The sequence below is a fragment of the Petromyzon marinus genome, chromosome 49 (assembly GCF_048934315.1).
Source record: "Petromyzon marinus isolate PM22_M1 ecotype Great Lakes invasive population chromosome 49, UKy_Petmar_22M1.pri1.0, whole genome shotgun sequence".
NCBI classification, from domain to species: Eukaryota; Metazoa; Chordata; class Hyperoartia; order Petromyzontiformes; family Petromyzontidae; genus Petromyzon; species Petromyzon marinus.
In genome coordinates, this window is record NC_133715.1 from 3731277 (window position 1) to 3759066 (window position 27790).

Sequence of the window (27790 nt, forward strand, 5' to 3'; positions counted from 1 at the left end):
TCTCAGTAAAATTCCAAGCGTGCGCCTCTCAATACTACTTCCTGTTTTTGTTCCGTAAAATGTTCATCAATGACCCTGTTTCCGAACGGCATGTCATGCAAGGTACCCCTGTCATAGTGGCTACACATGTCATAGCAGGTACACGCTGATTAACAACATATGCAACGATGACATGCAATGCAATTTACGACTGTTTAATGTCCTTCCCCCAAAGCCCCTCTCCCTATCAGGCCGAACTCGCCTCCCACGAAACTCCCCCGGGGCAGCATGGAGCACGACCGTGGCTTCAACAATCGCTTCGACGACCTCGCGGGCTCGCCGCTGCCCGGCCGCTCGCGCGAGGCCCTGCTGCCCCTCGTCACGGCCATGCTGGACGCTATCGCCGGGCAGGCACCCCCGGGCAGCGGCGAGGGCGACGGCGTTGGGAAGCGAGCGGCGGCGGTGTCGGTGGCGCCGGCGGGCGGGTTGTACCGCGGGCCGGCGGGCATGGCCCTGGCGCTGGCTTTTGCGGCGGCGCCCGACAGCAGCCTCCTGCCCGAGCTGGACGCGGGGCGGCGGGAGAGGTACGCGGACGCGGCGCGCAGGCTCGCCGAGGCGTCCGTGGAGTACGCCGAGGAGATGGAGGGAAGAGCGACGTGCACGGGAGCGGCTGTCATCAGTAGCGGTGGGGCAGAGTCTACGCGCATGCGAGTGCGTGCGTGAGTGATTGCGCGCGGTCGCGTAACGGTTAGCGCACTGCGCTAAAAGACCCGGCCACCCGGGTTCGATTCCCACTCACGGCCGAGACCAGTGACGAATATCCGAACTGGTCCTGGGCTACTCCCCTAGGTCGACTCAGCCTCAAATGAGTAACTGGTGCGGTATGCAAACATCGCTACTAAGGGAGACAAAGGCGGTCGGGAATTGTGTTGGCTTCCCTCGCTAACAGCACTTGCCCCAACAGTCTGTTAAAGGCTATATGGGGGATCTTTATATTTGACGCGTGCGTGTGTCAACTGTGGAGTGGAACATGCTAATTTGACTTTTTATCGTGTTTTTTTCTTTCTGTCGTCTTTTACACATTTATGGTGGATGCCAGCAACATCAAATCTGTGAATGATGAATAATGAAACCTAAACTATGGACCGTACAGTAAACCCACTGTGCTCTGCACTTTTTCAATGGAGGAACAGCAAAACTACACAAACTCTCTCCTGAAGCCCTCGACATTGGGATTTAGCTCCTGAAAATAGTGGCATACGCAAGAATATAACCAAAAAATCCGAACAGAAATCGGTGAATATACTTTACTAATTGGTGACTATACTCTATTGAAGAAGGCAACTGGCCTGAAGTTGTCTAACTCTTCAATTAGACAACTTGCCACGCGGCCACATTCGCTTATATTCACAACAGAACCATGATGCAGATCCGATAGCTTGTCACCCGCACCTCCGATCAGCACGGTTCGGCTACGTACGGCGAGAAAGAAGTTCAGCGTGCACACGTGCGTTTGCGTGACCGACCCCGTCACCCTCTGACCCTCTGACCCCTGACCTCAACACCCCCCTCCCCACCCCGCCTCCCCGCACCGCCGACGGCGCCCTCAGCCAGCAACGGGGAGCGCGAGAGCGGCTCTGAGACGAGCGCGGCGTTCCTGCTGGGCGGCGCCGGCGCCTTCGTCGCGGCGGCGCTGGCGAGCGGCGCCGCGGGCCGGACGGCCGCCGCCGTGGGCCACGCGCAGAGCTTCGCGCGGCTGCACCGCGAGCTGCAGTCGCGCGCCGTCACCGTGCGGGTGCACCGCCTCGGCTCCGACGAGCTCTTCGTGGGCCGGGCCGGCATCCTGTGCGGCGCCTTGCTGCTCAAGCGCCGGCTCGGCATCGAGGTGACAAGCGGCGGGTCCGTCCGTCGCCTCCCCGCACCGCCTCGCCTCGCCTCGCCTAACTGAACTAAAACTATAAACTTCTAGCCTTTTGCTCGTCCAAGGAGACGGGTGTGTTGCAGTAAGTCTGAAACTTGCGAGCGAAAAGCACAGACCGCCACGTGATATTCATTGCATCAACGCGCGTGCAATGTGCAAGGGCCGTGGTGACGCAGACTTATTTCATTTTAAGGTTATAATCCCTTCTAGATTTGAAGCTTTCGTGACTGCAAGGATCCATGCTCTTTGGTTCTATTCGGTAAAGTCACGTAGGTAAAAAAACAAAACAACACCTACGTGACTTTACCGAATAGAACCAAAGGTTATAATCCCTTGTTCATCACGACGTCCTTTTTACTTCGATGTCTCAACAACAGCGTTACGGAGATCACGTGACGTGAGGGTTCTGCCTTTGTCGTGAGGGTTGTAAGTTGACGCCGAGGAGGGGGGAGGAGGCCCCTCGCCCCTCCATGTGGAGTGTCGTCAGCCGCTAATTATTATGAATGGGGGGGGTGTCCATTTGGAGGACGTCACCTGCTCATGAATATTAATGAGGGGGCTGGTCAATGTGGAGTGACGTCACGAGCGTTAAGGACAGACATTCCTGGGTGATTAGAGTAGGTATGCTTTTTTTATTTTACCAGCTATTAGTGCTTTTTCAGAAGCGGCCTGACCACAAATCATCGCTCAAATTTAATTGGAAACCAATTAAGTGATTCGTACATTCCATCTGGGTGGGGATTGAGTGGAGTGTTACCTCTCTCACACGTTTATGTTTTCTCTGGGCATTACGTTTTCGTCCCACATTAAGGGGTCCGCAGAGATTGGGCAATTGTTGGTACCGGATACTGACTGCCTTCCCCACTTGTCTGTGGGTTCAATCCCGACCCTGACGCCTGTATATTTGGAGTTTGCCTGTTGTCCCCGTGGTCACGTGATTTTTCCATTCACATGTAGAAACAAGCGTTTCGAGTGTTTGGCTACTATGAATTTCCACTTGATAAGTGACTTCGTTGAGCTATCACATTTGATAGCCAGGCCGCTTCTGACAAAGAGCTACACAGCTCAGCAGGCCTTACCTGGTAAATAAAAAAAAGTTTAGTTTAGCTTCATCTGTCGCTCCCAATGCCTCTTTTTCTAACGAAAGCCGTGTAGCGTTATTACAAATTTGCGTATTTAAATTGACATCTTATTGATATTTACCCCCCTGGCTCTGGCCCTGGGAGGTTTCTAGATACACCCCTCGCAGCAGGCCCACAGCAGTGAAGGAAGGGGCCCAGGCTCACAGCAGGCCCCTTCACTGGCCAGAGGAAAGCCCACGGGCAATCACACGCGGGCGAGGCAGCGCCTCCTGTCTGCACTGCTATTGAAGAGCACCGTGACACAGCCGCACAAGCATCTGGTGGAGACGGCCCCAGCAGTCTCTCGCGATCGCTCGTGAAAATGCGCCTCGTCTCGTTCAAGACGTAAACACGAAGCTCATAGACTTCGCAACGAGCATGTATTGATGGGGGTGGGGGGGGGGGTGTTCTTCCCCTGCATTTAACGTTGGGCCAACGTCGGTTCCAACGGTTCCAATCACATGGACACAAAGCTGGAGCACCTGTAGAAAATCCGCGCATGCGAGGGGGCAACACTCTAATCCAGTATAGAAGGGACGGATGATGTGTGTCCACACTTTGCTGCTGGCAGGGCCCGGGTATGGAAAGGGAGTTTCACATGAGTGTGATCCACCAACCCCCACCTCCACAGTGCTGAGTTACAGGCGTGCATAGTCACCAGCACCCATGGGCCATAGGTACCCCATCCCTGTCCTATGGGGTTCGTGATGCAACGCCTCTGTTACAAGGCCACGCACTTTTCGTTCACCAAACTCTCACATACAGAAGTAACTCAATACATATGCAGATAATATCTCTTTTATGCATCTACCTTGTGAAAATATAAACATTTTTTTTCCACTCACCGTCAATCAAAAGGCTTTCTGGGTTCACCTCCCCTTGCCGGCTCACCCACCACTCACGGCGAAATTTTGGCCTGATGAGGGCCCTCCAGTTTGGCTAACTCGACCATACTTCACCACGGTGGTCAGTGCGGGTTTGCCGACGGCGGGGAGCATAGACGTGGCGAAGAGAGAGAAGAATTCTAAAGAAATGCATTTATCTTCACCGCCCTCTGCTGCTCACTACGAGGAGCCCTTCTGCTTTAGGACGGCTGATGATGTAGATGCAGATCAACTACTACAGTTTCACATTAAAGGTGGTCAGGTCGCAGACAACCGCGTCAGGAGCAGTGGAGGAGTGTAGCCCAGCTATGACTATAAGCCCAGCTATGACTATAAGCCCAGCTATGACTATAAGCCCAGCTATGACTATAAGCCCAGCTATGACTATAAGCCCAGCTATGACTATAAGCCCAGCCATGACGATATGCATGTATGGTAGGCACCTATTCAGGCACTTTTCATATTAAACTCCTCCTTAGCTTCTGCACGTCGGTGACATCGGGCGCATTTCCATGCGACATTGGTGTACGTATATTTATCGTCACTTTCGTTATGTCCCACACTATTTAGTTGCTCTTCCCTCCAGCATCAATAAAACGAGCACCAGTTCACTTGTGGGAAATCCACCGCAGCTGCCCCCTAGATTGACTCGCCCCCACCACAGGAGTGGGGAATTTTCACCACTTGCTCGTTCGAGTGTGTAAATGGAAGACGGGCAATGCCTCAGTGCTCGTATGAATGGTAACATCACTTTGGCTGTCATCGTCAGAATCATATTCTTTATTTATAGGTACTGGAGAAATCAGATGAGCTATAGCGCTCTTTTTCACAGATGTCCTAGAATCAGGGTTGCAGCCTATTCCACAGACCACACCCGAAAATGTTTCTCAGAGAGCCTAGGTCAGGGGGTTGGTAACACGAGACATTTTTTTCGAATTCGGAAAAAATAAAAGCTCAATATTTCAAGAGCCGTAATGAACTGTGTGGAGAATGCGAGACGGTGGGTCCTTAATAAGATAACTGTCACGAAGCAGCCCTTCAAAGAGCCACCAACGCATGCGGCTCTGGAGCCACAGTTTGCCGCCTCCTGGCTTAGATCTATCAACACTTAGTGCGGTGTACAGCAGCAAAGTTCAACACAAAGCCAGCTGCAGATCTCGGTACAAATGGATTTCTGCCACCCAAACACAGGGCGCCACGGTGGCGAGATGTTAACTACCTCGCCTGGTATGCAGGAGGTCATGGGTCCGATCCTGACCCTGACGCCTGCTGTATATTTGGAGTTTGTATGTCTCTCCCCGTGGTCGCAATAATTTTTCTCCGGGTTCTCTGGGTTCCCCCTCCACATTTAGACGCAACATGCATTTAGAGTATTTGGCTGCTGTAAATTTGCAGGTGATAAGGGGCCGTCCATAAATGACGTCACGCACCTGGGGGGGGGGGTCGTCATACATTTGTGATGATGTGTGACGAGGGGGGGGGGGGTTGAGAAATGTGACGTCACATCAAAATGCGCAACTTTAAATAAATATAGACGACACGTTCTACTTAATTAAATAGCCGTTTTAACACATTCCTGCGGAGGGAGCTGGTAGGAACGTTGGGTTGCTCGGTCAATGGCCAGGGTCAACGGCGGCACCACCACGTGGTGTATTCCGCACAATATGCCCGACTGTGAGGGCGGGCACAAGCCGGCGTGAGTAGGTGAAACGTTGAGTTTTATAAGGGCACCACGGGGTGACCAGCCCCTCCCCACCCAGCCCCACCCCTCCCACCCCCCACCCAGCCCCCCCCCACCCAGCCCCTCCCCACCCTTCCCTCTCCACCCAGCCCCACCCCTCCCATTTTTGGATGCACGACGGACAGACGGACACAGTAATCCCCTGTGGGCTGGTGGTGTAACCAGGAGGTTTCTACCAGTATAAGTTCACATACGGAGCGCATCGAGCGTCGGAGTGCGATTTGTACGCTGGGATTACATCGTCACATCTCTCGAATAGGCTTATGAAACGTGTTGTTTTTTTGCGTGAGGTTTTTGGTTTCATTTTTGGCCGGTTTTTTTTCTTCTTCTGTAAATTATACATTTTAATTCAGTGCTGTCTCGCGATTTAACTGTGTCTGAGGGGAATTACATCCTCATCCGAAATTATGGACCCTGTGTCATAGGAATGTGGAATTTGCACCACTGGGTCTGGATTGTGACACTAATATCAGCGGCATTTCATTCTGCATTTGAGCAGCAAATCACTTTCACTTGGACACATGTCATTATTAAAATGTTCATGATGTGGCTGTTAAGGCACACAACTGTTCACTAACATGTCACCAGCTAACCATCTGCTGTACATCTCAATCAGCTCAAGCCTCCCGAGAATCACGTGACTTCCGTGTGGTCACCCTCACCTCTGAATCCCTCCCCCTGTCCACACCGCCCACTGTGAAAACAGACGCCGCTCCACTCCTTCTCTCTCGCTTCCCTACGCTCGTATCTTCATCACGATCATCGCTCTCTCTCACCCCTCCCCCCCACCTTGGCGCGGGCGGACATTCCTTCCCTTCCTCTGTGCCTGTCTTTGAGTGCCCTTCTGGTGGTGTGCCACGGGGAAAAGTTTTTACGGTATTTTAGGGGCCGTCCATAAATGACGTCACGCACCTGGGGGGGGGGTCCAGATATTTGTGACGATGTGTGACGAGGGGGAGGAGGGGGTGAGAAATGTGACGTCACATCAAAATGCGCAACTTTAAATAAATATAGACAATACGTTCTACTTAATTAAATAGACTTTTTAATAGATGTTTTCTCCTGCAACATCAGAGTGCAGCGCCACATTAAATACGCACTACAATGACAATAGTTTAAAGCGATTTGAAGCATGTTTTATATAAAAAAACATTTGGGGGGGGGGCAGAGCTTTGTGACGTTATATTTGAGGGGGGGGGGTCTGACTTTTTGTGACGCCGTGTGACGAGGGGGGTCAAAAATCGTCCAAAATCGCGTGACGTCATTTATGGATGGCCCCTTAATCTGAATCAGCAACGCGAGTTCGACCCCGATGAAGCTTGGAGAGTTGAATGGAGTTAAAAATAACTCGCAACAAACGCCGTGTCAAAGATCCAACACAGAAGATCCCTGGATTTGCTCTTCCACGAAGCTCACGGTTCACCCTAAACCGCATCCGCACAAACCATGTGGCAGATGCGGATGATTCCTGATGCACAAATGGAAAATTAAAAACTCTCCAGTCGTGTTTTGACTGTGGTCATCCAGAACAGACCGTACAACGTATAAGGGGCCGTCCATAAATGACGTCACGCACCTGGGGGGGGGGGGGGTCAGACATTTGTGACGATGTGTGACGAGGGGGGGGGGGAGGTTTGAGAAATGTGACGTCGCATCAAAATGCGCAACTTCAAATAAATATAGACAATACGTTCTACGTAATTAAATAGACTTTTTAATAAATGTTTTCTCCTACAACATCAGAGTGCAGCGCCACTTTAAATACGCACTACAATGACAATAGTTTAAAGCGATTTGAAGCGTGTTTTATTTTTTGGTAACGACACAATGCCCGATCCACAAATACGAAAGGAGACATCGCAGCGATGATACACTACTCCGCTGCTCTTGACGTGGTTATCTGGCTTGACCACGTGAATATGAATTGTCGTCGTTCCTCTGCATCGACATCAGCCATACGAAAGAAGAATTTTAAACTAAACAAAAGCATTGGATTGGATAGGACTGGCGTATTCTCTGGATTAAAAGACGCTCCAGAAAGTATGACACAACTCAAACTTGCGCCTGGTATTAATAGAGTTATACAAATATGCACTCCAACACGTACCTACAAGATTATAAGATGCATCCCTTCAACGTTTTGCTTTAAATTACATGTTTAAAAAATTAATTGTCTTATCATCAGGAGAATACGGTAATTTAAGGCGCTGGCTCGGATACAAACACATCTGGGGATGTTGTGTGGGTCAAGTTCTGTGTTACCTGTGGCGTGCGTGTCCTTTACATTTGTCGTGGGTCAGAAACCAGGGGAGACACCAGTTGAGGCAACACGATATTTATTAACGCTCTCTTTCTACAGGGTCCCTAACACAAAGGGGTAGCGGCCCCTTTACCCGATACCTGTATGGCCTCCAGACTACATGGGCCTAACACTGGGACCCTGCTAATTCCCAGTCCTCCGGCTGGGGGCCCTAGGGGAGGCTACGCTGACCCGACCGTGTCAGGGTCTTCGGGTCCTGACTACTGGCCTCACTGAGCTCCGGCCCTTAGAAGGACGGCGGAGCTTGGGGTCCGGGGTCCTAACTTCAGCCCAGGTCTTCAGTCTTCGGAGTGGAGGTGACTGTCTCTACCGTTCAGAGGTCCGACTTATGTACAGGTCCGGGGCTTGCTCTGCCCCGGCCACGCCTTCCTTCCAGAACCTTCCACCAGGTCCTGGAAGGGTGACGTCATCCCCCAATCCCACCTCCCGGGGTTTGGGGATTGTGTCCCAGGATCCGTTATCCCAGAGATCATAGTCCTTGAACATAGGCGCAGTCACTCTTCCGCCCCCTGTTGACCCAACAGTGATGCTACCCGCTGGCAACATGGGGAGTGCGGAATAACACCTCTACACATGTACAGTCATATGTCAATCTGCTGCTGGATGAGGGCCTCCCCACGCCTTGCTGGTTTATTTGGGCTATCTGACGATGCTTCATCACGCCGATCGGTGTGACGGGGTGGTGGAGGTTCGGGAGCATAGAATTGCTGCAGCGCAGCGCAACAGTGGATTTGTGTGCGCCGCACTCCACTGCCCGCTAAGCGGCAGCAACAACTACAGGGCTGCCGATGACAAACCTGTCCTTCGTGGTTGATCACCCATCAAAGCACTATCCTGCCACTCAATCCCGCTGAGCTACCGGAGGATCTGATGAGACAAGGTGCGTTCCGGGGTGATTTGGTCCGAGGCTGGAGACTGGAGTAGAGCTGGAAAGTTCCCACAAGTCCCCCACGATGGAGCGAGAGTGTGCGGATTCCTGCACCGCATTTAAACGATGGAATGCATGGGCTCTGCATGTTAATAAAGGCCATGGTGCGATATAAAATGTTACAATGCAACGAATATGACGATATCAGCTGTGATCCTTTATTTCTCGTGCGTATTGTGCTTCTGCTGTGCTTTTGTCGTATTTATAGGATGAGTTAAGATTTAAGAGAACAACAAAAATCCACTGCATTTTACCACTCTGCGCGAGCCTGCTAAACCTTGCGGTTGTTCAGGATAGAGAGCACTTACAATGCACATGTCGTCAGTTACCAAATAAATAATCAAATTATCATACGCACTAAAGGAAATTAGCAAAAAAAATCTGTCTGTCACCTGATGAGGCTAGTTGCTGTAATTACTGCCGAAACGTCACTGGTACTCGAATTGTAAATGTTGTAGTGGGTTCACTCTCCAACACACAACGGGTGTGCTGAACTAGTAACGAATTGGCACGTTTTTTTTACGTGACAAACCTTACTAATTGGCAGTGTCGGGTGGTGGCGAGTTTAACGACACATTTAGATTTACGCGATCTCACCTATAAAAAAGCTCTATTATTAGACAAAATGATGGCGTTATACAATTGCCATGCCATCAGTCATTCCAAAACACCTTTTGCAAAGCACTAATTTTGTGATTATTAAATATTTACAACGCTTAATAATCCAGTTCGTTTTGTCGTCAACATTGTCAAAATTGTTTTTAATATACATAAACATTTTAATTAGTGCCGATAATCATGATCTAATGATATATATTTTATAAACTGACGATTAGATTATCATGGGATTTAATATTGTACGTCATCGTAGTGTTGTCGTATCGCATACACTCGGGTTGCCATCTTATTTCTCGGTCAGCAACTGAGTCTGTTGTCAAAACTCTGCAGTCCAATCTAGATCTGAAGTTTTCGTGACTGCAGGGATCCATACTCCTTGGTTCTTTCGGTAAAGTCACGTAGGCAGAAAATAAAATAACTCACGACGTTTTTCGGAAGCAACACAGTCCACTTTGGCAAAGTTCAACGCAACATCAGTGCCAGATCTCGGAACAAATCAACCCCTGCCACCCAAACACAGATGCCAATCCCGGACTGCCCGGGTCAAACCCGCTCAAAACTCGGGACAGGTTGCAACCCGAGTGGCAAGCCTAATGTCCACCGCTAACCTTCGGTGCCTTGTGCATGTGTGTGTCCTTTGATGGGACGCGGCTCTCGCGCCCTAGATCCTGACGGACGAGGAGACCTCCACCGTGTGCCAGGCCATCGTGGACTCGGGAAAGGAGTACGCGGCACGCAAACACAAGCCCGCGCCTCTCATGTACGCCTACTACGGCACCGAATACCTAGGCACGTGGCATCACCTGAGCACCAGCGCTACCACAAATGGCTTGTGTATGTATGTGTGTTGAAATAGTAGTGGGGAGCGACACAACAGTGACGATTATCTGAACCAGTCATGGGCCTACCCTAGGTCGACTCAGCCTCAAATGAGTGCCTGGTGACGTGTGTAAGCATCGCTACTGGGGAGAGAAAGGCGTCCGGGTGTAGTGTTGGCCACCCACCCCCTCGTGTGCCATGCCGGGCTTCATCGGTGCTCGCCAAGAGCACTTGCCCCTACAGTCTGTTCAGGCTATAAAGGGGATGTTTGTGTTTATTTTGTTGAACTATGAGCACAACATGGCCCTGCTCTCGCTTCTCATCTTGCTCCACCTGTCCTTGCCTTGAGTCTTCGCCAGCCAGGAATTGTCTGTATGTATGTACGTTGAACTTCTTTCGCACCGTACATAGCCAACCGTGCTAGTCGGAGGTGCGGGGGGAAGGGCAACAAACTAAACACAAAACGCAGTTCCAAAGAAATGAGTTTTCAATCTAAGTTTTAAAGTGCATGGCTCCAGTGGCTGGGTGTCAAACTCAGTCACTGCCCATCCAGTGCCGTGTCCATGGGACTTCACGGCCACCAGCACCGATGCTAATGATGATAATTTCGTATGGCCAATGGATATTTATATTTATAAAGCGCCTTTATCCAAGGCGCTTAACAAGGGTTATGGTACAATGAGGGTAGCTGAAATGTAAATGGTGATGGGGTATGGGGAGGAAGGTTCGTGGGTACGGGACTTACGGTGGGTACCTTGGGATGGAGGGAAGGATGGGCCAGGGAAGAAGAGGTGGTTTCTTGAGGGAGGCGTGGAAACGAGACAGGGAGGGCGCTCACTTAATGTGGAGGGGAAGTTTGTTCCAGTGCAAGGGGGCAAATGGGGAAAAGGAGCGGACACGGGGATTGTGCACAAGGAGAGGGGGGGGGACGGTTAGGAGGAGGAGAGATTGAGAGCGGAGCGGGCGGGAGGGGATATAAAAGGAAATGAGGTAAGCGAGGTACGGTGGGGCAAGGCCATGGAGAGATTTATATACCACCTGTATAAGATATTAATTTCTAAGTGATTTACCCATTCAATGTTGTCGTTGTTGTTGGAGAGTTTGTGAATTGCAGATACACCACATTCAAGTTTATTTTTGGGGCGGGGTGAAGTTATATGGTCCACGAGGTGCATCCATAATGCCTAGGCACGTGTCACATAAACTTCCCAGTCCGTGTCTTCCACGTGTGCAATTGCAATTCCACACATCGTGAATTGAACACACCTCCCCCCTAGCCTTATCTGCAGAGCAGCGGCTCCCAAGCTCTGGTCCACAAGGCCGTGGGAAAGTGGAACTGCTGTAGAAACGCCTGGTGTTTGTTGTAACAAAAGCACCAACTTTTCTACTGCACGGTGATCCTGGAAAACGATTCGAGGGTTGACAGTGGCACGTGGGTCCAAAATAGGTTGAGAACCAGCACACCCTGTAAGTGGTTGTCAACCTGTCAACCTTTCCCACAAGGCCGCGGGAAGTGGCCTGCGGAACTGTTGCAGACTCTACGATTTGGCGTCGTTTTCCATTTAAAAAAAAAAGAAGAAGCTATTGGTGGCATGGTCGTCCGGGGAAATACGTTTGAGGGTTGATCGTGAGATTCAGACAGAACAATCCAGCGCAGGCTGGCAATAAAGAAGAGTCGCGTTCAACGCAAAAGGTGATGTGATTTTATTTGCAGACTACTGTCACGACACACGCTGCCTCGAACAGCCTGGCATGTTTGCAACTCACAAACCAACAGCACCAACAATTACAATTTGCAGAGCCCATTGCGTTTAAACGCTAGGGGTCAGGGCAGGGAAAGGCGGGAGAGAGGAGAGCGACCGACTTAGCCAGGAACGTGGGACCCGACGTATGCATGTTGAACTTCTTTCGCACCGTACGTAGCCAGCCGTGCAGGCGTTTGCAGTTGCACTGCACCCCACGCCAGAGGCTCTCGACCAGGGGGCACGCTGACCCCCCTGGGGGTAGCGTGGTAAGGGGCCGTCCATAAATGACGTCACGCATCTAGGGGGGGGGGGGGTCAGACATTTATGACGATTTGTGACGATGTGTGACGAGGGGGGGTGGGGTGAGAAATGTGACGTCACATCAAAATGCACAACTTTAAATAAATAAGACAACACGTTCTACTTATTAGATAGACTTTTTAATAGATGTTTTCTCCTACAACATCAGAGTGCAGCGCCACATTAAATATGCACTACAATGACAATAGTTCAAAGCGATTTGAAGCATGTTTTATATATTTTGGGGGGGGGGGGGGGCAGAGCTTTGTGACGTCATATTTGAGAGGGGGGGGTCTGACTTTTTGTGACGCCGTGTGACGAAGGCGGGGGGGGGGTAAAAAATCGTCCAAAACCGCGTGACGTACGAGTGCTTTGGATTACAAACACGTCTCCGGAACGAATTATGCTCGCAATCCAAGGTTTTACTGTATATGGCACCTTTTTGGCAGTATCAAAAATTACGCCTTGCATAGAGCTGTCTATTTCGTGTTTGAACATCTTAAGACCTGTTTTTTTGCTATAAAGGGTAAAGCCTAGTCTTCTTTTTCAGTATTTTTTTTTATAGTGGCAAAAAAGTAGCATAGACTGTGGCCGGCAGCGCTCGAGCTGATTGTTCACTTCCTGGAGAAGCTCCAGGCACGTGGAGCGAAACGCCGGACACCGTGACGGACAGTACGCGGTGCGACCCGGCAACGCGTCGAAGAGCTGAGGAGTCGTTTTTTTTGTTGTACAAGTGGAGTCATTTCAACCTGACATCTCACGGGAAATCACACGAGTGTGCGCCAAAGCCTCCCAAACAACAAACACAATTCCACCCTCTGCAGTGACCCCTGAAAGCAACACAGCGGCATCCCGCAGTCTCCAATCGCCCAGGTGCAAAGGATGAATTGTTTGGGGGGCCCCTGTCCAATGCTATCACCCCCCCCCCCCTCCTCCGTCTCGTAGCCTCCCACCTGGGCCTCCTCTGGAGACCGCTGGCCCTGTGCAGTTGCACCGCCTGTACACTTCATAGCTACACCCCCACCACCACCCCTCACCAACCCTACCCCAGGCTCAACCCAACAACAATGGGAGGCAATTGGCGGGGGGAAAAAAAATATTTTTTCTGGAATTCAGCCCCCGACAGCTTCGGCTGAATTTAATTCCGGACGAAGCCACCGGGAATCCCAGTGAGTGTGCCCGGTGCTCCCTTACCAACCAGCGCGGCTGAGCACCGGAGCGTTCGATGCGTTAACGCGGCCGTGAGAGAGTGCACACGTGTGCTGGCGTCGCTGTGATTTGCAGGCGCGGCTCACGGCCTCTCCTCCATCCTCCTCATGCTGCTCTCCTACCAGCAGCATCTCGACGCCGAAGACCGAGAGCTCGTGTGGAGGACCCTGGACTTCCTGGCCGAGCAGGAGCGCGACGGAAACTGGGCGGCTGAGCTAATGGAGCCCGCCGTGGACGACAAGAGCCTGGTCCACTGGTGTCACGGCGCGCCTGGTCAGAGCGCGTCGCCGGCCGCGCGGGCCGATCGATCAATCGGGCCGGTCGGCTCAAGCTCGCGAGTTTGGCCGGCACGAGGGGCACGCTGGGTGGCGGTGGCGGTGGTGGTGGCGGCGGTGGTGGTGGCGGTGGTGGTGGTGGCGGCGGTCGCGGTGGTGGTGGTGGCGGTGGTGGTGGTGGTGGCGGTGGTGGTGGCGGTGGCGGCGGTGGTGGTGGTGGTCGCGGTGGTGGTGGTGGCGGTGGTGGTGGTGGCGGTGGCGGTGGTGGTGGCGGTGGTGGTGGTGGCTGCGTTGCACGCGGCCTGGAATGCCAGCACTGTGGAGGTGGCAGCGAGGGTCGGTGGGTCGCGTAAATGCGGTGAAACTCCCTTGCGGGTGGGTCGTCAAGGACGGGGCCACCGCCTGACTCTCCAAGAGAGAAGGCGGTACAGGAAAGCGTGGGTTGTTCTCCCACACGTATGCACACTAATATGTACATTAAAAAAAAAATTGCCTGCAAAAATCTTAATCTATACGCGCATCGGTGTTTGTGGATTGTGTGGCGTTGCGTGACACAGTTGCATAAATTACGCTACTATATAAACACAATGATATTATCTGGGGCATCGCGCGTAGGCACATTTGTATGTATGTATGTTGACCTTTCGCACCATATGGAGACAACCGTGCTAATCGGAGGTACTAAAGTATCCGCGTCTGCCGCTGGCACGGTTTGTGAGGTGGCCACGCACGTTGCGAAAGAAGTTGGACGTACATCGCGGAAAATCCCAAGGCAGGGATCTCCTGCGTCGTCGGCTCTTTCACAAGGAGGCGGCGTTTGTTGGCGACTTCTCGCGAACCCCACGTGGCTCTCCAAGCTTCATCCTCATCGGGGTGGTCGAAGGCTTAAGCGAGGTGCGGTGGCATCAGCGCCTGTGGCCACGGTGACGCCCTGATCTCGTGCAAATTATACTGTGTAGGAACCTCCTGGTTACACCACCAGCCCACAGGGGATTATTGTTGTGTCCGTCCGTCCGTCGTGCATCCAAAACTGGAAGGGGTGGGGCTGGGTGGGGAGGGGAGGGTGGGGAGGGGCTGGGTGGGGGGGGAGGGGCTGGGTGGGGAGTGGGGAGGGGCTGCTCACCCCGTGGTGCCCTTATAAAACTCAACGTTTAACCTACTCACGCCGGCTTGTGCCCGCCCTCACAGTCGGGCATATTTGCGGAATACACCACGTGGTGGTGCCGCCGTTGACCCTGTCCATTGACCGAGCAACCCAACGTTCCTACCAGCACCCTCCGCAGGAGAATGTGTTTTGCTGCTGCAGCCGCTGCCGCCGGGCTGACAATGGTGCACAAGGACGAATAACAAAGAAAAATCCAACAAGTTCGTCAACGATAACACTCCGTGCGTGGCCTTACAAGGCACCCGTGTACGATGGGCAACGTTTAGGAGAATGGCCCTTCTTGAGAGCACACAGAGAGGCACCTGTTGTGAGGAAGGGCCATTGCCCGAAACGTCACCTATTCATCATCATCGTCATGACTATCCATACGCAGGGAGGCCGTAGTCGGTGTTCACTGCACATTTCGCCATTTGTTTCCACTTTCCTCTCCCGTCTTGTACTGCCAATGTGCTCAAGTAGGGCCAGATTTTTACGACAACAATCTCTGATGACGTCGTCAAGCCATTCTCTGTTTGGTCTTCCTTTCTTTCCGGTTCCTTACATTTTTTTCCGAACAACAACACCACGCTTTTAATTGTACTGTTGTTGTTGTTGTTCATTCTACATGTTTCCAAATAGTGCCAGTTCCCTTCTCATCACTGTCTGCAATCAGGTCTTCTTCTACATGCAACCGTTTTTCTTATTTATACCCGTCACCTATTTTATATATATAAAAGGCAAAGTTGTAATTGTGTGTCTGTTCAAAATGTTTAGGATACTTCCGAACATGCTAACTTGAAATTTGCCATGTGGGTACTTTCCAGACTGTACACCATGCAAACATTATAAAAAAAACACGCTTTTTTGGGGGGGGGGAGCTCAATAATGCATATATTTTTTGCACGGCAAGTGAGCTGTGACGTCAAATCTGTCACGTGACCCTCGCATGTGGAAGCGTAACGCATTGTAGTGTAGTGGTTAGCACGCCGCACTACGAACCAGGCAACCCGAGTTCGATTCCCGCTCACGGCCACCACCGGTGACGATTGTTAACCAGTCTCAATCGAGTAACTGCTGTGGTGTGTGAACATCGCCACTGGAGAGACAAAGGCGGCCGGGAGTGATGGATCCAAGTCCCGGGCGAAGCCGGGTAGTACAGCTAGTATTATATGTGTATTAATTTTAAGGCCACGATTAATTCTTATTGATGAATGTGTTGGGTTTTTCTTGATTGGTGCAGCATTATTCTACGCTGCAAAACCTTACATCATTATTTTTAAAAATCTGCCCGCTGCTGGTTCAAGTATTGACTGTGGCAATACCGGTTTTACATAATAGAGGCTTTTGGGTTCGATCGCGTAAATCGAAATGTGTCGTTTAACCCGCCACCACCTGATACAGCCTATCAGTAAGGTTTGTCACGGAAACAGAACATGCCAATTCGCTACTAGTGCAGCACACCAGTGTGTTGAAGAGTAAAACCACAACATTTACAATTATAGTCATTACTAGTACAGCACACCAGTGTGTTGGAGAGTAAAACCACAACATTTACAATTATAGTCATTGCTAGTACAGCACACCAGTGTGTTGAAGAGTAAAACCACAACATTTACAATTATAGTCATTGCTAGTACAGCACACCAGTGTGTTGAAGAGTAAAACCACAACATTTACAATTATAGTCATTACTAGTACAGCACACCGGTGTGTTGGAGAGTAAAACCACAACATTTACAATTATAGTCATTACTAGTACAGCACACCAGTGTGTTGAAGAGTAAAACCACAACATTTACAATTATAGTCATTACTAGTACAGCACACCAGTGTGTTGAAGAGTAAACCACAACATTTACAATTATAGTCATTGCTAGTACAGCACACCAGTGTGTTGAAGAGTAAAACCACAACATTTACAATTATAGTCATTACTAGTACAGCACACCGGTGTGTTGGAGAGTAAAACCACAACATTTACAATTATAGTCATTACTAGTACAGCACACCAGTGTGTTGAAGAGTAAAACCACAACATTTACAATTATAGTCATTGCTAGTACAGCACACCGGTATGTTGGAGAGTAAAACTACAACATTTACAATTATAGTCATTACTAGTACAGCACACCAGTGTGTTGGAGAGTAAAACCACAACATTTACAATCATAGTCATTACTAGTACAGCACACCAGTGTGTTGGAGAGTAAAACTACAACATTTACAATCATAGTCATTACTAGTACAGCACACCAGTGTGTTGGAGAGTAAAACCACAACATTTACAATTATAGTCATTACTAGTACAGCACACCGGTGTGTTGAAGAGTAAAACCACAACATTTACAATTATAGTCATTGCTAGTACAGCACACCGGTGTGTTGGAGAGTAAAACCACAACATTTACAATTATAGTCATTGCTAGTACAGCACACCAGTGTGTTGGAGAGTAAAACCACAACATTTACAATTATAGTCATTGCTAGTACAGCACACCAGTGTGTTGAAGAGTAAAACCACAACATTTACAATTATAGTCATTACTAGTACAGCACACCGGTGTGTTGAAGAGTAAAACCACAACATTTACAATCATAGTCATTACTAGTACAGCACACCAGTGTGTTGGAGAGTAAAACCACAACATTTACAATCATAGTCATTACTAGTACAGCACACCAGTGTGTTGGAGAGTAAAACCACAACATTTACAATTATAGTCATTGCTAGTACAGCACACCAGTGTGTTGAAGAGTAAAACCACAACATTTACAATTATGGTCATTACTAGTACAGCGCACCAGTGTGTTGGAGAGTAAAACCACAACATTTACAATTATAGTCATTACTAGTACAGCACACCGGTGTGTTGGAGTGTAAAACCACAACATTTACAACACCGTTTTTTTTGCCCTGGCTGGACTGTATCGCATCCCCTACATTTGGGTTTCCTTCGAGTGGCCTCGTCGCTTCTCTGCGAAGGTGAGGAGGTTGCAGTCGTGCGTTTGGATTATTTTTCGTGGTGTCGCCACAAATAAGCACACCGGCTACAATTTCAATCTCGCCTACGGAAAAAAACACACGTGTGCCCAAAAAGGTGTTGTGGGCCCTACCCGTGGAAGACACGAATGAATTAAATAGCATTTGCGATCGTCCTTTGCAGCTCCATCGGATGTTTACGTAGCAGGTCAAGCACTGCCCATTATAAGGTCCCATTTTAAGGCGATTGGTGAAACCGTTTGCAAAAAGTTACCGATCTCATGCTACTAGCGTCAATTTTAATTTGCGTATATAATTGCGATCGTGGCCAGGCAACCCAAACTGTGGACGATGTAATAAACCCACAGAGAGACTTAGATATTAAGACAGATACGTAGAGACCCATAGAGATACATGGAGACTCAGAGCGATACATAGAGACGTTTAGAGATGTATATATATACTCATAGGGATACACAGGTATACATTTAAGACAAAGCCCCAGTGCCATTGTGGCCATGCATCCCACACTATGGACAAAATAGTAAACCCACTTTAATCTACGGTCTTTCATCGGAGGAAGAACACCAGCAAAAAACGAACTCTCCCCCAAAGCCCTCTCATCCTGGCGAGCAGATCTCCATATTGGCATTAAGCTCATGAACATATTGCTACCGTACGCAAGATTATAAGATAATATAATTCATAATATTATCTCATGTGAATAACAGTGGCCTTAAAAGAAAATAAATACATACAGTAGGTGATGTTTTTTGGTCATAGCCCTTCTTCATATGCCAACATAAGCTTTGTAACTTTTACAATATACAATGCTTATCACGCAAATGCTGTCGGCAAATTATGACGTCATTTAACCGATACGTTCGGCAATTCCTCCGAAAAGAACGTTTAACAAAGCGGTGAACGAATGCGTCGTGCGGTTATTTATGAAGTTCATTGTCGCCTTTGTCATTGAACATTTTTTTTAATATCAGGAAATAAAATATAAAAAAGGAGTAATGATAACCACGAAACGATGATGTTTTGCAAAACGGATCACACGATTATCGTGGGGTTTAAAATTACATCAAATATTGTAGCATCACAACGTCGTGGCAATGCTACTGCCACACAACTCTTGCTTGGTCATTTAAAAAATAATAATTCTGAGTTGTCATTGCAGTGATTGGCGCAAACCTTAGAGTGAAAAACAACAAAAAAAAACACTCCAACACATTCGTCAAAAACGCTGTGACCTTAAAATAAAAATTTGGAATTTGTCGACGTTTCAGGCAATGGCCCTTCTTTGCCACCTGCTTATTTTTCCTTTTCCTATAAGGATGTTGTTATTGACGGAGCGTATTGAGCTTTTGTTGTTGTTGTTATTCGTGCTTGTGCACCACCGCCAGTGCGTGAGCCTTGACCATTCAATTTGTTCGGAAGGGAACATTGCTATGGGGAAGAAGCAGCGAGGATTTCAGAAATTGATTCGCCAATCCATACCGCCGGAACGGTAATCATGCATACTGAGCGCGGGAGTGTCCTTGAGAGAAAAGCCATTTGAAAGAACGACTGGCAGAAGTGGATAAGGACTTAGCGCTGACCTCAAGTGGTCTCTTAGCATTAATGAGCCAATATTGACCACGGAGATAATGATTATGACCCTGCAAGTGAATCTGAATAATTATTCCCAGCGTGACTTTACCTGGGCGTGGGGGCGGCTGTGGGGGTGGGGGGTGGGTCATGCGCATCAACCTCCCCACACGCTGGCGATGGTCGTGGCATCGCACGGATGCGGTGCTCGTAATTAACCCAACCGCGTTTCACAGCCACCAGCGCAGGGCGGGTGGGGGGTGGGGGGTGACCACCGGGAGGACGTTTGCTGCCAGGTTCGTCGCGATTCAAAGCGCGGCGGCTCGCCGGCACGCGCTCGCACGACAGCGGCGCGCGGCGAGCCCCGGTGACCGTGCGCGGATTAACGGGCAAGTGGATTGAGTGTGCTTTTTCGGGCCATTCAATTACTGGGCACTTTGGCCCGGCCTGATTTGGTCCATAAACGGCGCGGCTTACCCAAGGTATTCATTATACATTAACGGAGAGCGTAGCAAAGTCGTGTGTTTGCCTTGCTTTTGTGAGTCGAACCGAACTGAAAACACCGTGCCTCTGTATAAGGAATTAGGCAAAGTTATATATTTATTTGTTTTATTTAACGACAAGCCTTCTGTTTATATTACCCATCATAATAATAATCATCATCATCCATAAGAGGTTTTTTTTTGGGTTAGATCGCGTAAATATAAATGTGTTGTTAAACCCACCACCATCCGACACAGCCGATTTGTAAAGTTTGTCACGTAAACATAACGTGCCAATTCGTTATAATTGCAAATGTTTTGGGTTTACTCTCCAACACACCGGTGTGCTGTACTAGTAACGAATTGTCACGTTTTGTTTACGTGACAAGCCTTACTAATTGGCCATGTGATCTAACACAGGGAAGAAAAAAACCCCCCCTCCCTATTATGGGTAATATTGGTCGCGAAAGATGACACTTCAAACTCAATAATAATAATAATCATAATAACGTCGTTCAGCAGTGGCAGAGTGGTTTGTGCACTGCCCTATGAACCCGGCGACCCGGGTTCGTATTGCCGGCCACGGCAAACATCAGTTGCGAGTGAAATCTGAACCATTCCTGGGCCTCTGCCTTCACCATCCCGTGCTGACCATCAAGGCGAAGTGTGGTCAAATGACCACTATGACCGACATGACGTGGGGGAGACCCTCATTCAGTAGTGGATTGTCAAACGCCTGTAAATTAATCGTCGTAATTTTTCACTTTAATTGGAATTGTATATCGCTTGAGTTGTTGCTCTGCAGACCGAGAGATTGATGATCAATGTTCAATCGTCGGGTTATTGATGGCATCACTCACGATTTCTCAACTAACGGAGTAGGTCGCGTGAAGGCTCGCATCTCCCATTCGGAAATTATAGTTGTAACATTATAGTTGTAACATTATAGTTGTAAAATTATAGTTGTAAAATTATAGTTGTAACATTATAGTTGTAAAATTATAGTTGTAACATTATAGTTGTAAAATTATAGTTGTAAAATTATAGTTGTGGCTCTAACATCACCATCAGCCATGCGAAGAGCGAGATGTTTTTGACAATTTAGAAATGTCCTATATACAGCACATCTCATTTGGCAAGACCAGCAGAGGTCCCAAATGTGAGCTAAATTCTTTGGCACGTGTCGTGACGGATATTTTCAAGATCCGACCGTGTCCGTCAAGTACTCGCCAAGCTGCATTGGCTTCCGGTTGCCGAACGAGTTCGTCATAAGGTCGGACTTATTACACACAAAGTACTTGCCAGAAATTAACCATTATACGTTGCCGATCTTTCCATGGAGCATAAACCATCAAGAAAACTCCGGTCATCGTCGCATCGGCTTTTGGCTGACCATCGAACAGTCACTGCATTGCACGCTTTCAGATGCGCTTCTGCAGCCGTCTGGAACGATCATCCCTTCGGTATTCGGAAGCCACTGGAGCAATGCACTTTTAAACCTAGATTGAAAACTCGTTTCTTCAGAACTGCTTTTTGTGTTTAGTTTGTTGTCCTTTCCCCTCGCCTCCGATTAGCACGGTTGGCTATGTATGGTACCTAATAAGTTCAACATACGTACAGACAATTCCTCGCTGGGGAAGTCTCAATGCAAGGCCAGGTGGACCAAGATGAGAAGTGAGGCAGGGCAATGTTATGAAGTATAAACTATTTTTTTTTATTTTACCAGGTAAGGTCCACTGAGCTATATAGCTCTTTTTCAGAAGCGACCTGGCCACAAATGAAAGCTCAACGAAGTGGCCTTATCACGTGGAAATGTATAGCAGCCAAATAATCTAAATGCATGTTTCTAAATGTGGAGGGAAAAATCGGAGGACCCGCAGAAAATCCACACGACCACGGGGAGAACATGCAAACTGCAAATATATTAGCAGCCGTCAGGGTCGGGATCGAACCCACGACCTCCTGTATACCAGGCGAGGTAGTTAACATCTCCTAGCCACCGTGGTCATAGACTCCATGCCTGAGAGCTGCTGAGACTGGATAGTCACTGTGGCGGTGATCCGGGTGCACAGTTCCAGGACAAAAAAAAAAACAACGACTGAAAAACACAGCAACGTTCACCGTTGGAAGTTGACCACAGGAAGCTTGAGCGTGGACTTACGTTAATTAACAGGCTCGCGATTGGCTGTCGAAACGCCCGGAGATGAAATTGCCTCGGGTTGGAGAAGCGTGCTCTTGCGGCGAGATCTTTCCTTACCCACGATAATTGTTAATATATTTTTAGGCAAACGCATGGGCAGATAAACAGCATTAAATTGTGAATGATAAACCTGCTCATCGAGATGTCTTCCGTGACATTTTGGCGCCCGCTGCGGTGAGCACGCGCGCCATTCTCGTATTTCTCGCCGTACCGCTGATTCTGAATGCTGAGCAACAGCTGTAGATTTTACATTGAAGTGGTCGAGTCAAATAATCGCATCAGGAGTAGCGGAGCGTACCGCTGGGATGGTGCCTCATTCGAAAGAATTTGTGAATCGGCAATTGAGTCGTAATATGCTCCATGGCGGTGCTCTGGACGACTGTTTTGATTTTTTTTCCATTTGTCGTCCTTGCCAGCTTTTATGGCAACTGTGTTTGCGGAGAAGTTTAATCGGCCGACGTATTTATCGAGGCGTTTGGGCAAGGGGGGCCGCTCGAAGCATAACGTCGGCCTGAAGTAGGCGTTCGCTCAGGTGCACCGGGAGGCAGACTCCAGGAGGTCCTGCGACTCTCGCGAAGTTAAGGCGAAAGATCATTGCTCTGCACCGGTGGATGACGTGGGTGAGGCAGGGGTGTGTGCTCACCCCTACACTTTTCGATGCTTGCAAAAAGCGCGATGCTCAGCTCTCGGTCTGCACGGGGCATCCTTTGGTCAAGTGAAGGTCACTGACCTTGTGAAGGTCACCGACCATGTGATTGTCACGGACTGTTGTGAAGGTCACTGAACTTGTGAGGGTCACTGACTGTGTGGACGTTGCTGACCTTGTGAAGGTCACTGAACTTGTGAAGGTGACTGACTGTGAAAGTTACTGACCTTGTGAAGGTCACTGACTGTATGAAGGTCACTGACTATGTGAAGGTTACCGACCTTGTGAAGGTCACTGACTGTGTGAAGATCACTGACTGTGTGAAGATCACTGACTGTATGAAGGTCACCGACTATGTGAAGGTTACCGACCTTGTGAAGGTCACTGACTGTGTGAAGGTCACCGACTATGTGAAGGTTACCGACCTTGTGAAGGTTACCGACCTTGTGAAGGTCACTGACTGTGAAGATCACTGACTGTGTGAAGGTCACTCACTGTGTGAAGATCACTGACTGTATGAAGGTCACCGACAAATGTGAAGGTCACCGACCTTGTGAAGGCTATCGACCTTGTGAAGGTTACCGACCTTGTGAAGGCCACTGACCGCGCAAAGGTCAATCCATGCTTTGCTGCGGTGTTCCCACAGGTGTGGCGTATGTGTTTGCCAAGGCGTACCTGCTGTCGGGCGAGGCACGCTACTTGGCGGTGTGCGTGCGCTGCGCCGAGATCGCCTGGCGACGGGGCCTTCTGAAGAAGGGGCCGGGCATCTGTCACGGCGTGGCCGGGAGCGCCTACGTCTTCCTGCTGCTCCACCGGCTCACACGAGACCCCAAGTACCTGTACCGCGCGCATAGGTAAAGTCGGCATACACGCGCGTGCATGCGTGCTCTCCGGATTGTAAGAAGCGCAGCAAGACGAAAAATAAAAACACCAATTACAACCGCCATTCGCCACGAAGTGATGGTGACGTCACCACGGCGCCTGTGCAAGGCCAAGTGCACTTTGAAGCCACGTGACGTGTCGAAGGCTCGCTGACAGGAGGTCAACCCAGGTGCTCTGGGTTGACTGAGATGACTGGCAGATGCACCAGCTGTGCCCCCTACCGTGCCAAAAATACACACACGCACTCGTGCTTACAGTGTACAGCCAGTGTTGGCCAAAACATCGCCAAATGCTGAAATTTGTACCTGTACATTAAGGACCCTGTACGCATCCTCTGCAATATCGACGTTATTGTCTCATGCCGGCTTTCACAGCTTCCCCGCTAGCACCATTTGCCCCAACAATCCGCTACAGGCCATACGGGGTGACTTTGTCTTTGCTGCAGGTTTGCGGAGTTCATGTTCTCCGAGGAGTTCAAGGCGGGGTCACAGCCGCTGGATGCCCCGTTCAGCCTCTTCGAAGGCCTGGCCGGAACAGCTTGCTTCTTCCTCGATTTGCTACAGCCGGATAAAGCCGAGTTCCCCATATTCAGTGTCTTCACGCCGTGAGGTCACGTGCACCGTGGCCACCACTGTGTGACGCAGAGCGAGAAAGGACGCCACGCGTAACGGAAGGTGGAAGTGTGTGCCACGGTGGCGAGAGGTTAACGCAGGGGTGGGCAAATTTTTTCACTCGCGGGCCACAATGGGTTCTAAAATTTGACAGAGGGGCCGGGCCAGGAACAGATGGATGGAGTGTTTGTGTGAACTAAATATAAATGACGTGTAAAAATCATTACGTGAAAGGATTTGGCCTTTAACAGGTAGCAAAGCATTTATTTGCAAGGCAATTTAACAAATTGCACGAACATGAACGATACAAAACATGTCGTAACTCCTGGTCAAAGTGCGCCATCTAATGGGGAAATGGGCGCATTACAGGAGTTCGGCGGCCCGGATTAAAAAGCCCAACGGGCCGTATACGGCCCGGGGGCCGTACTTTGTCCATGTCTGGGTTAACGGGTGCCACGGTGGCGAGAGGTTAACGGGTGCCACGGTGTCTCCCTCCCCGTGGTCGCGTAGTTTCTTCTCCGGCTCATTTGGTTTTTCGCCTCCACATTTAGAATCAACATGCGTTGGGAGCAGTTGGCTGCTATACATTTCCACGTGATGACGAGCCACTTCGTTGAGCTATCTTTTTGTGGCCAGGTCGCTTCTGAAGAAGAGCTACGTAGCTCAGTGGGCTTTACCTGGTAAAGTAAAAAAAAATAGTTTGGTTTCAAATAGTTTAGTTTTTGCGATCGGATTTGTGACGTTCAATCGGCGTGCACTCTGGATCCGCAGCGTGGGATTTGACCAAACGCCTGCCTCAATGTTCCACCATGGGTCTGGTTTTTATCCTCGCATAAAAATGCAAATTAGGCCGTTTTGCATTTTACAATCCAATACCAATTGGCTTCATACTCATTGTTATTATGGGACTTGGACGAGATGCCCGGGACTTTTTGTTGTTGTTGTTGTATTATCGTACGCACTTAATGATTTGTAACAGGGCCGCCAAAACGTTTTTGGAGGTCGGAGGCTGAAATACCAATTTAGGCCTCCTCAGAGGGATCCGGGCCCCATGTGAAGCCTCCTTGTGTCTGATATGGTCCTCGCCAATGAACATCTGCCAGTTCACCAGCAATCTAACCAGCAATGGTGAACTGCTGACGGGCGACCGAATCTCAAAACCGGTCCAGAGTTTGCTTCTGTTTAACCAATGCTGCTGAAATAATTAACTCCCAGAAGGCCGTATGTGTACGCATGCGACCGATGGGATGTAAACAAAAACCTGTCCTTTCCATGTGGAGGGACAGACATGAGAAGGAGGTGTATTGTCTGTTTGTTTATTTCGTCCGTTGGATATAGGGCCTGGGACAAAACTGTTCCACCCCTTCCCCCCTGATTGGTAAACAGGGAATCATGGAGCATGGTGGCATGACAAGTAGTGTTAGTTTCGGGTCACTTTCCATATTTATGTATGTTGAACTTCTTTCCCACGGTAAATAGCCAACCGTGGTAATCGGAGGAGCGCGGGGAAGGACAACAAACTCAAAACAAGAAAGCAGATTTAAAAGTGCACAGCTCCAGTGACTTCCTAGTATCGGAAGGAAGAGAGTTCCAGACGGCCGCAGAAGCGCATCTGCAAGCGTGCGACGCGGTGACCTGTCCTTGCTCGATGGCTAGCAGCCAAAAGCTGCCGCCGCTGCTGCTGCGAGGATGGTGGGCATGGAGCATGGTGGCACGAGAGGTGGCATTGGTATTTTCAGGGTTTCTCCACAAGGAGGATTTCTCCACAACTCTGGCTGTCGCCTGATGATGCTCGTTGTAATCACTGGCGAAACGTCGTACTACCCGAATTGTAAATGTTGTGGGTTTACTCTCCAACACACCGGTGTGCTGTGCTAGAAACGAATGGCCACGTTTTGTTTACGTGACAAACCTTATTAATTGGCTGTGTCGGGTGATGGTGGGTTTAACGACAAAAAAAAGTCTTTTGGATAATATTGGTCACGAAAGACTATGTGTTAAACTGACTTACAGGGTCACTTTCCGTCTGTATGTATGTCGAACTTCTTTCGCACCGTACTTAACCGATGTGTGACAGCGCCAGCTATAGTGTTGATACAACGTTTCACCACTGGGTGTCAGACTGCCAACGCTCGTGCACCACTCGCTCCCAAGTCACACGTTCAAGTATGAAAAATAAGACTAGGTTTCACCCTTTCTGGCAATAAAACAGGTGTTAAGATGTCCAAACACCAAATGGAAACCTCTTGTAAGGAATCAAGTCCCGCATTAACCACACAGAGTACTTGTGTCGAACAAGCAAACAAACTCTGATGACATATGCATTTTGATTTAAAGCTTTCGTGACTGCAGGAATTCATATTCTTGGTTCTTCTATGTGACTTTACCGGAAGAACCAAGAATATGATATATGCATTGTCTTTGAAACTGATTGGCCTACACCACAGACAGCCTTCTTTATATTATCAGAGTTTGTTTGCATGTTCACCACAAGTACGTGTGATCGTTGCTAGAAAGGATAAAACATATTCTTATTTTTCATACTTTGATCCTGGCAAAAAGGTTTCACAAGTCCAAGCAAGCGTCTCCGCGCCCGGCTCTGTCGGTGGCCCTGTGGGCTATTGGTGGAAATTCCACATTCCAATGGCAAGGGGCCGATTTATACAAAGAAGAAGGCCAATTTTGGCTTGATCTGAAGTGTGTTGTCAATGCAACTTCAAAAATTGTGAATTGTTTCGCGGAGAACAATTCGTGACAGTTTAAGGGCAACGATTACGAATGCGCGTGGCACTTCATCAGAAGAGCACTGCAAGATGCACCGGTTGCACCTACAGAATGTATTTTCTGTACCTATTTCCACATTTGTATTGTGGTTACGGCCAATTTGTGATGAATTCTGCCTCCGTGTGCGATTTTTGTGTTTTAATTAGACGGGGCATCTAGCACAGAAGGATCGAAAACATTCACAAACGAATGTATTACATTCCAGCAAATAATAGTACCGTACTTAGTTCCAGCAAATGCTGTATACAGAAATATTGCATTGGGGGGAGCGGTGGCACGGTGGTTAGCGCACCGTTCTAGGAACCCAGCGACCTGAGTGATATTCTCACCACCTCTCTGCAACCCACGTCGGTCAGTGTGGTGAAGTATGGCCAAGTTATCCCTACACGCAAAAGCAATGCTCATCCAGTGGGAAATGTAAACATTTTTAAAATTAAAATCCAATTCCCAATTGGTCAAAGTCAACAGGGGCTTTCCCCACTCACGCCGTCACCAATCTCTGCGGCCTTGAGCCAGCGATGGGAAACTCGACGTTCCTGTGGTGAGGATCAGCATAAGGAAAAACGGTTCGGAGTAAAAAAAAAACAACCTAATGACAAATTTTGATT

The 27790-nt window shown here is 49.1% G+C and overlaps 1 protein-coding gene across 1 annotated transcript; it reads left to right on the top strand.

Annotated features, from left to right (window-relative positions):
* The first annotated feature begins 267 nt into the window (after positions 1-267).
* LANCL3 (LanC like family member 3) lies at positions 268-27770 on the top strand. The gene is made up of 6 exons (XM_076074554.1): positions 268-698; positions 1531-1864; positions 10178-10301; positions 13661-13858; positions 23552-23759; positions 24233-27770. The coding sequence occupies exons 1-6, from the start codon at positions 268-270 to the stop codon at positions 24393-24395; spliced, it is 1458 nt and encodes a 485-aa protein (XP_075930669.1). The 3' UTR covers positions 24396-27770.
* Positions 27771-27790: the final 20 nt, after the last annotated feature.

Bases quoted from the DNA above. Each gene is read 5' to 3' on its own strand.
- LANCL3 (XM_076074554.1), top strand. From the start codon at position 268: ATGGAGCACGACCGTGGCTTCAACAATCGCTTCGACGACCTCGCGGGC. The intron at 699-1,530 runs GTGAGTGATTGC...GACCCTCTGACC, and splicing joins ACGCGCATGCGAGTGCGTGC to CCTGACCTCAACACCCCCCT. The intron at 23,760-24,232 runs GTAAAGTCGGCA...TCTTTGCTGCAG, and splicing joins TACCTGTACCGCGCGCATAG to GTTTGCGGAGTTCATGTTCT.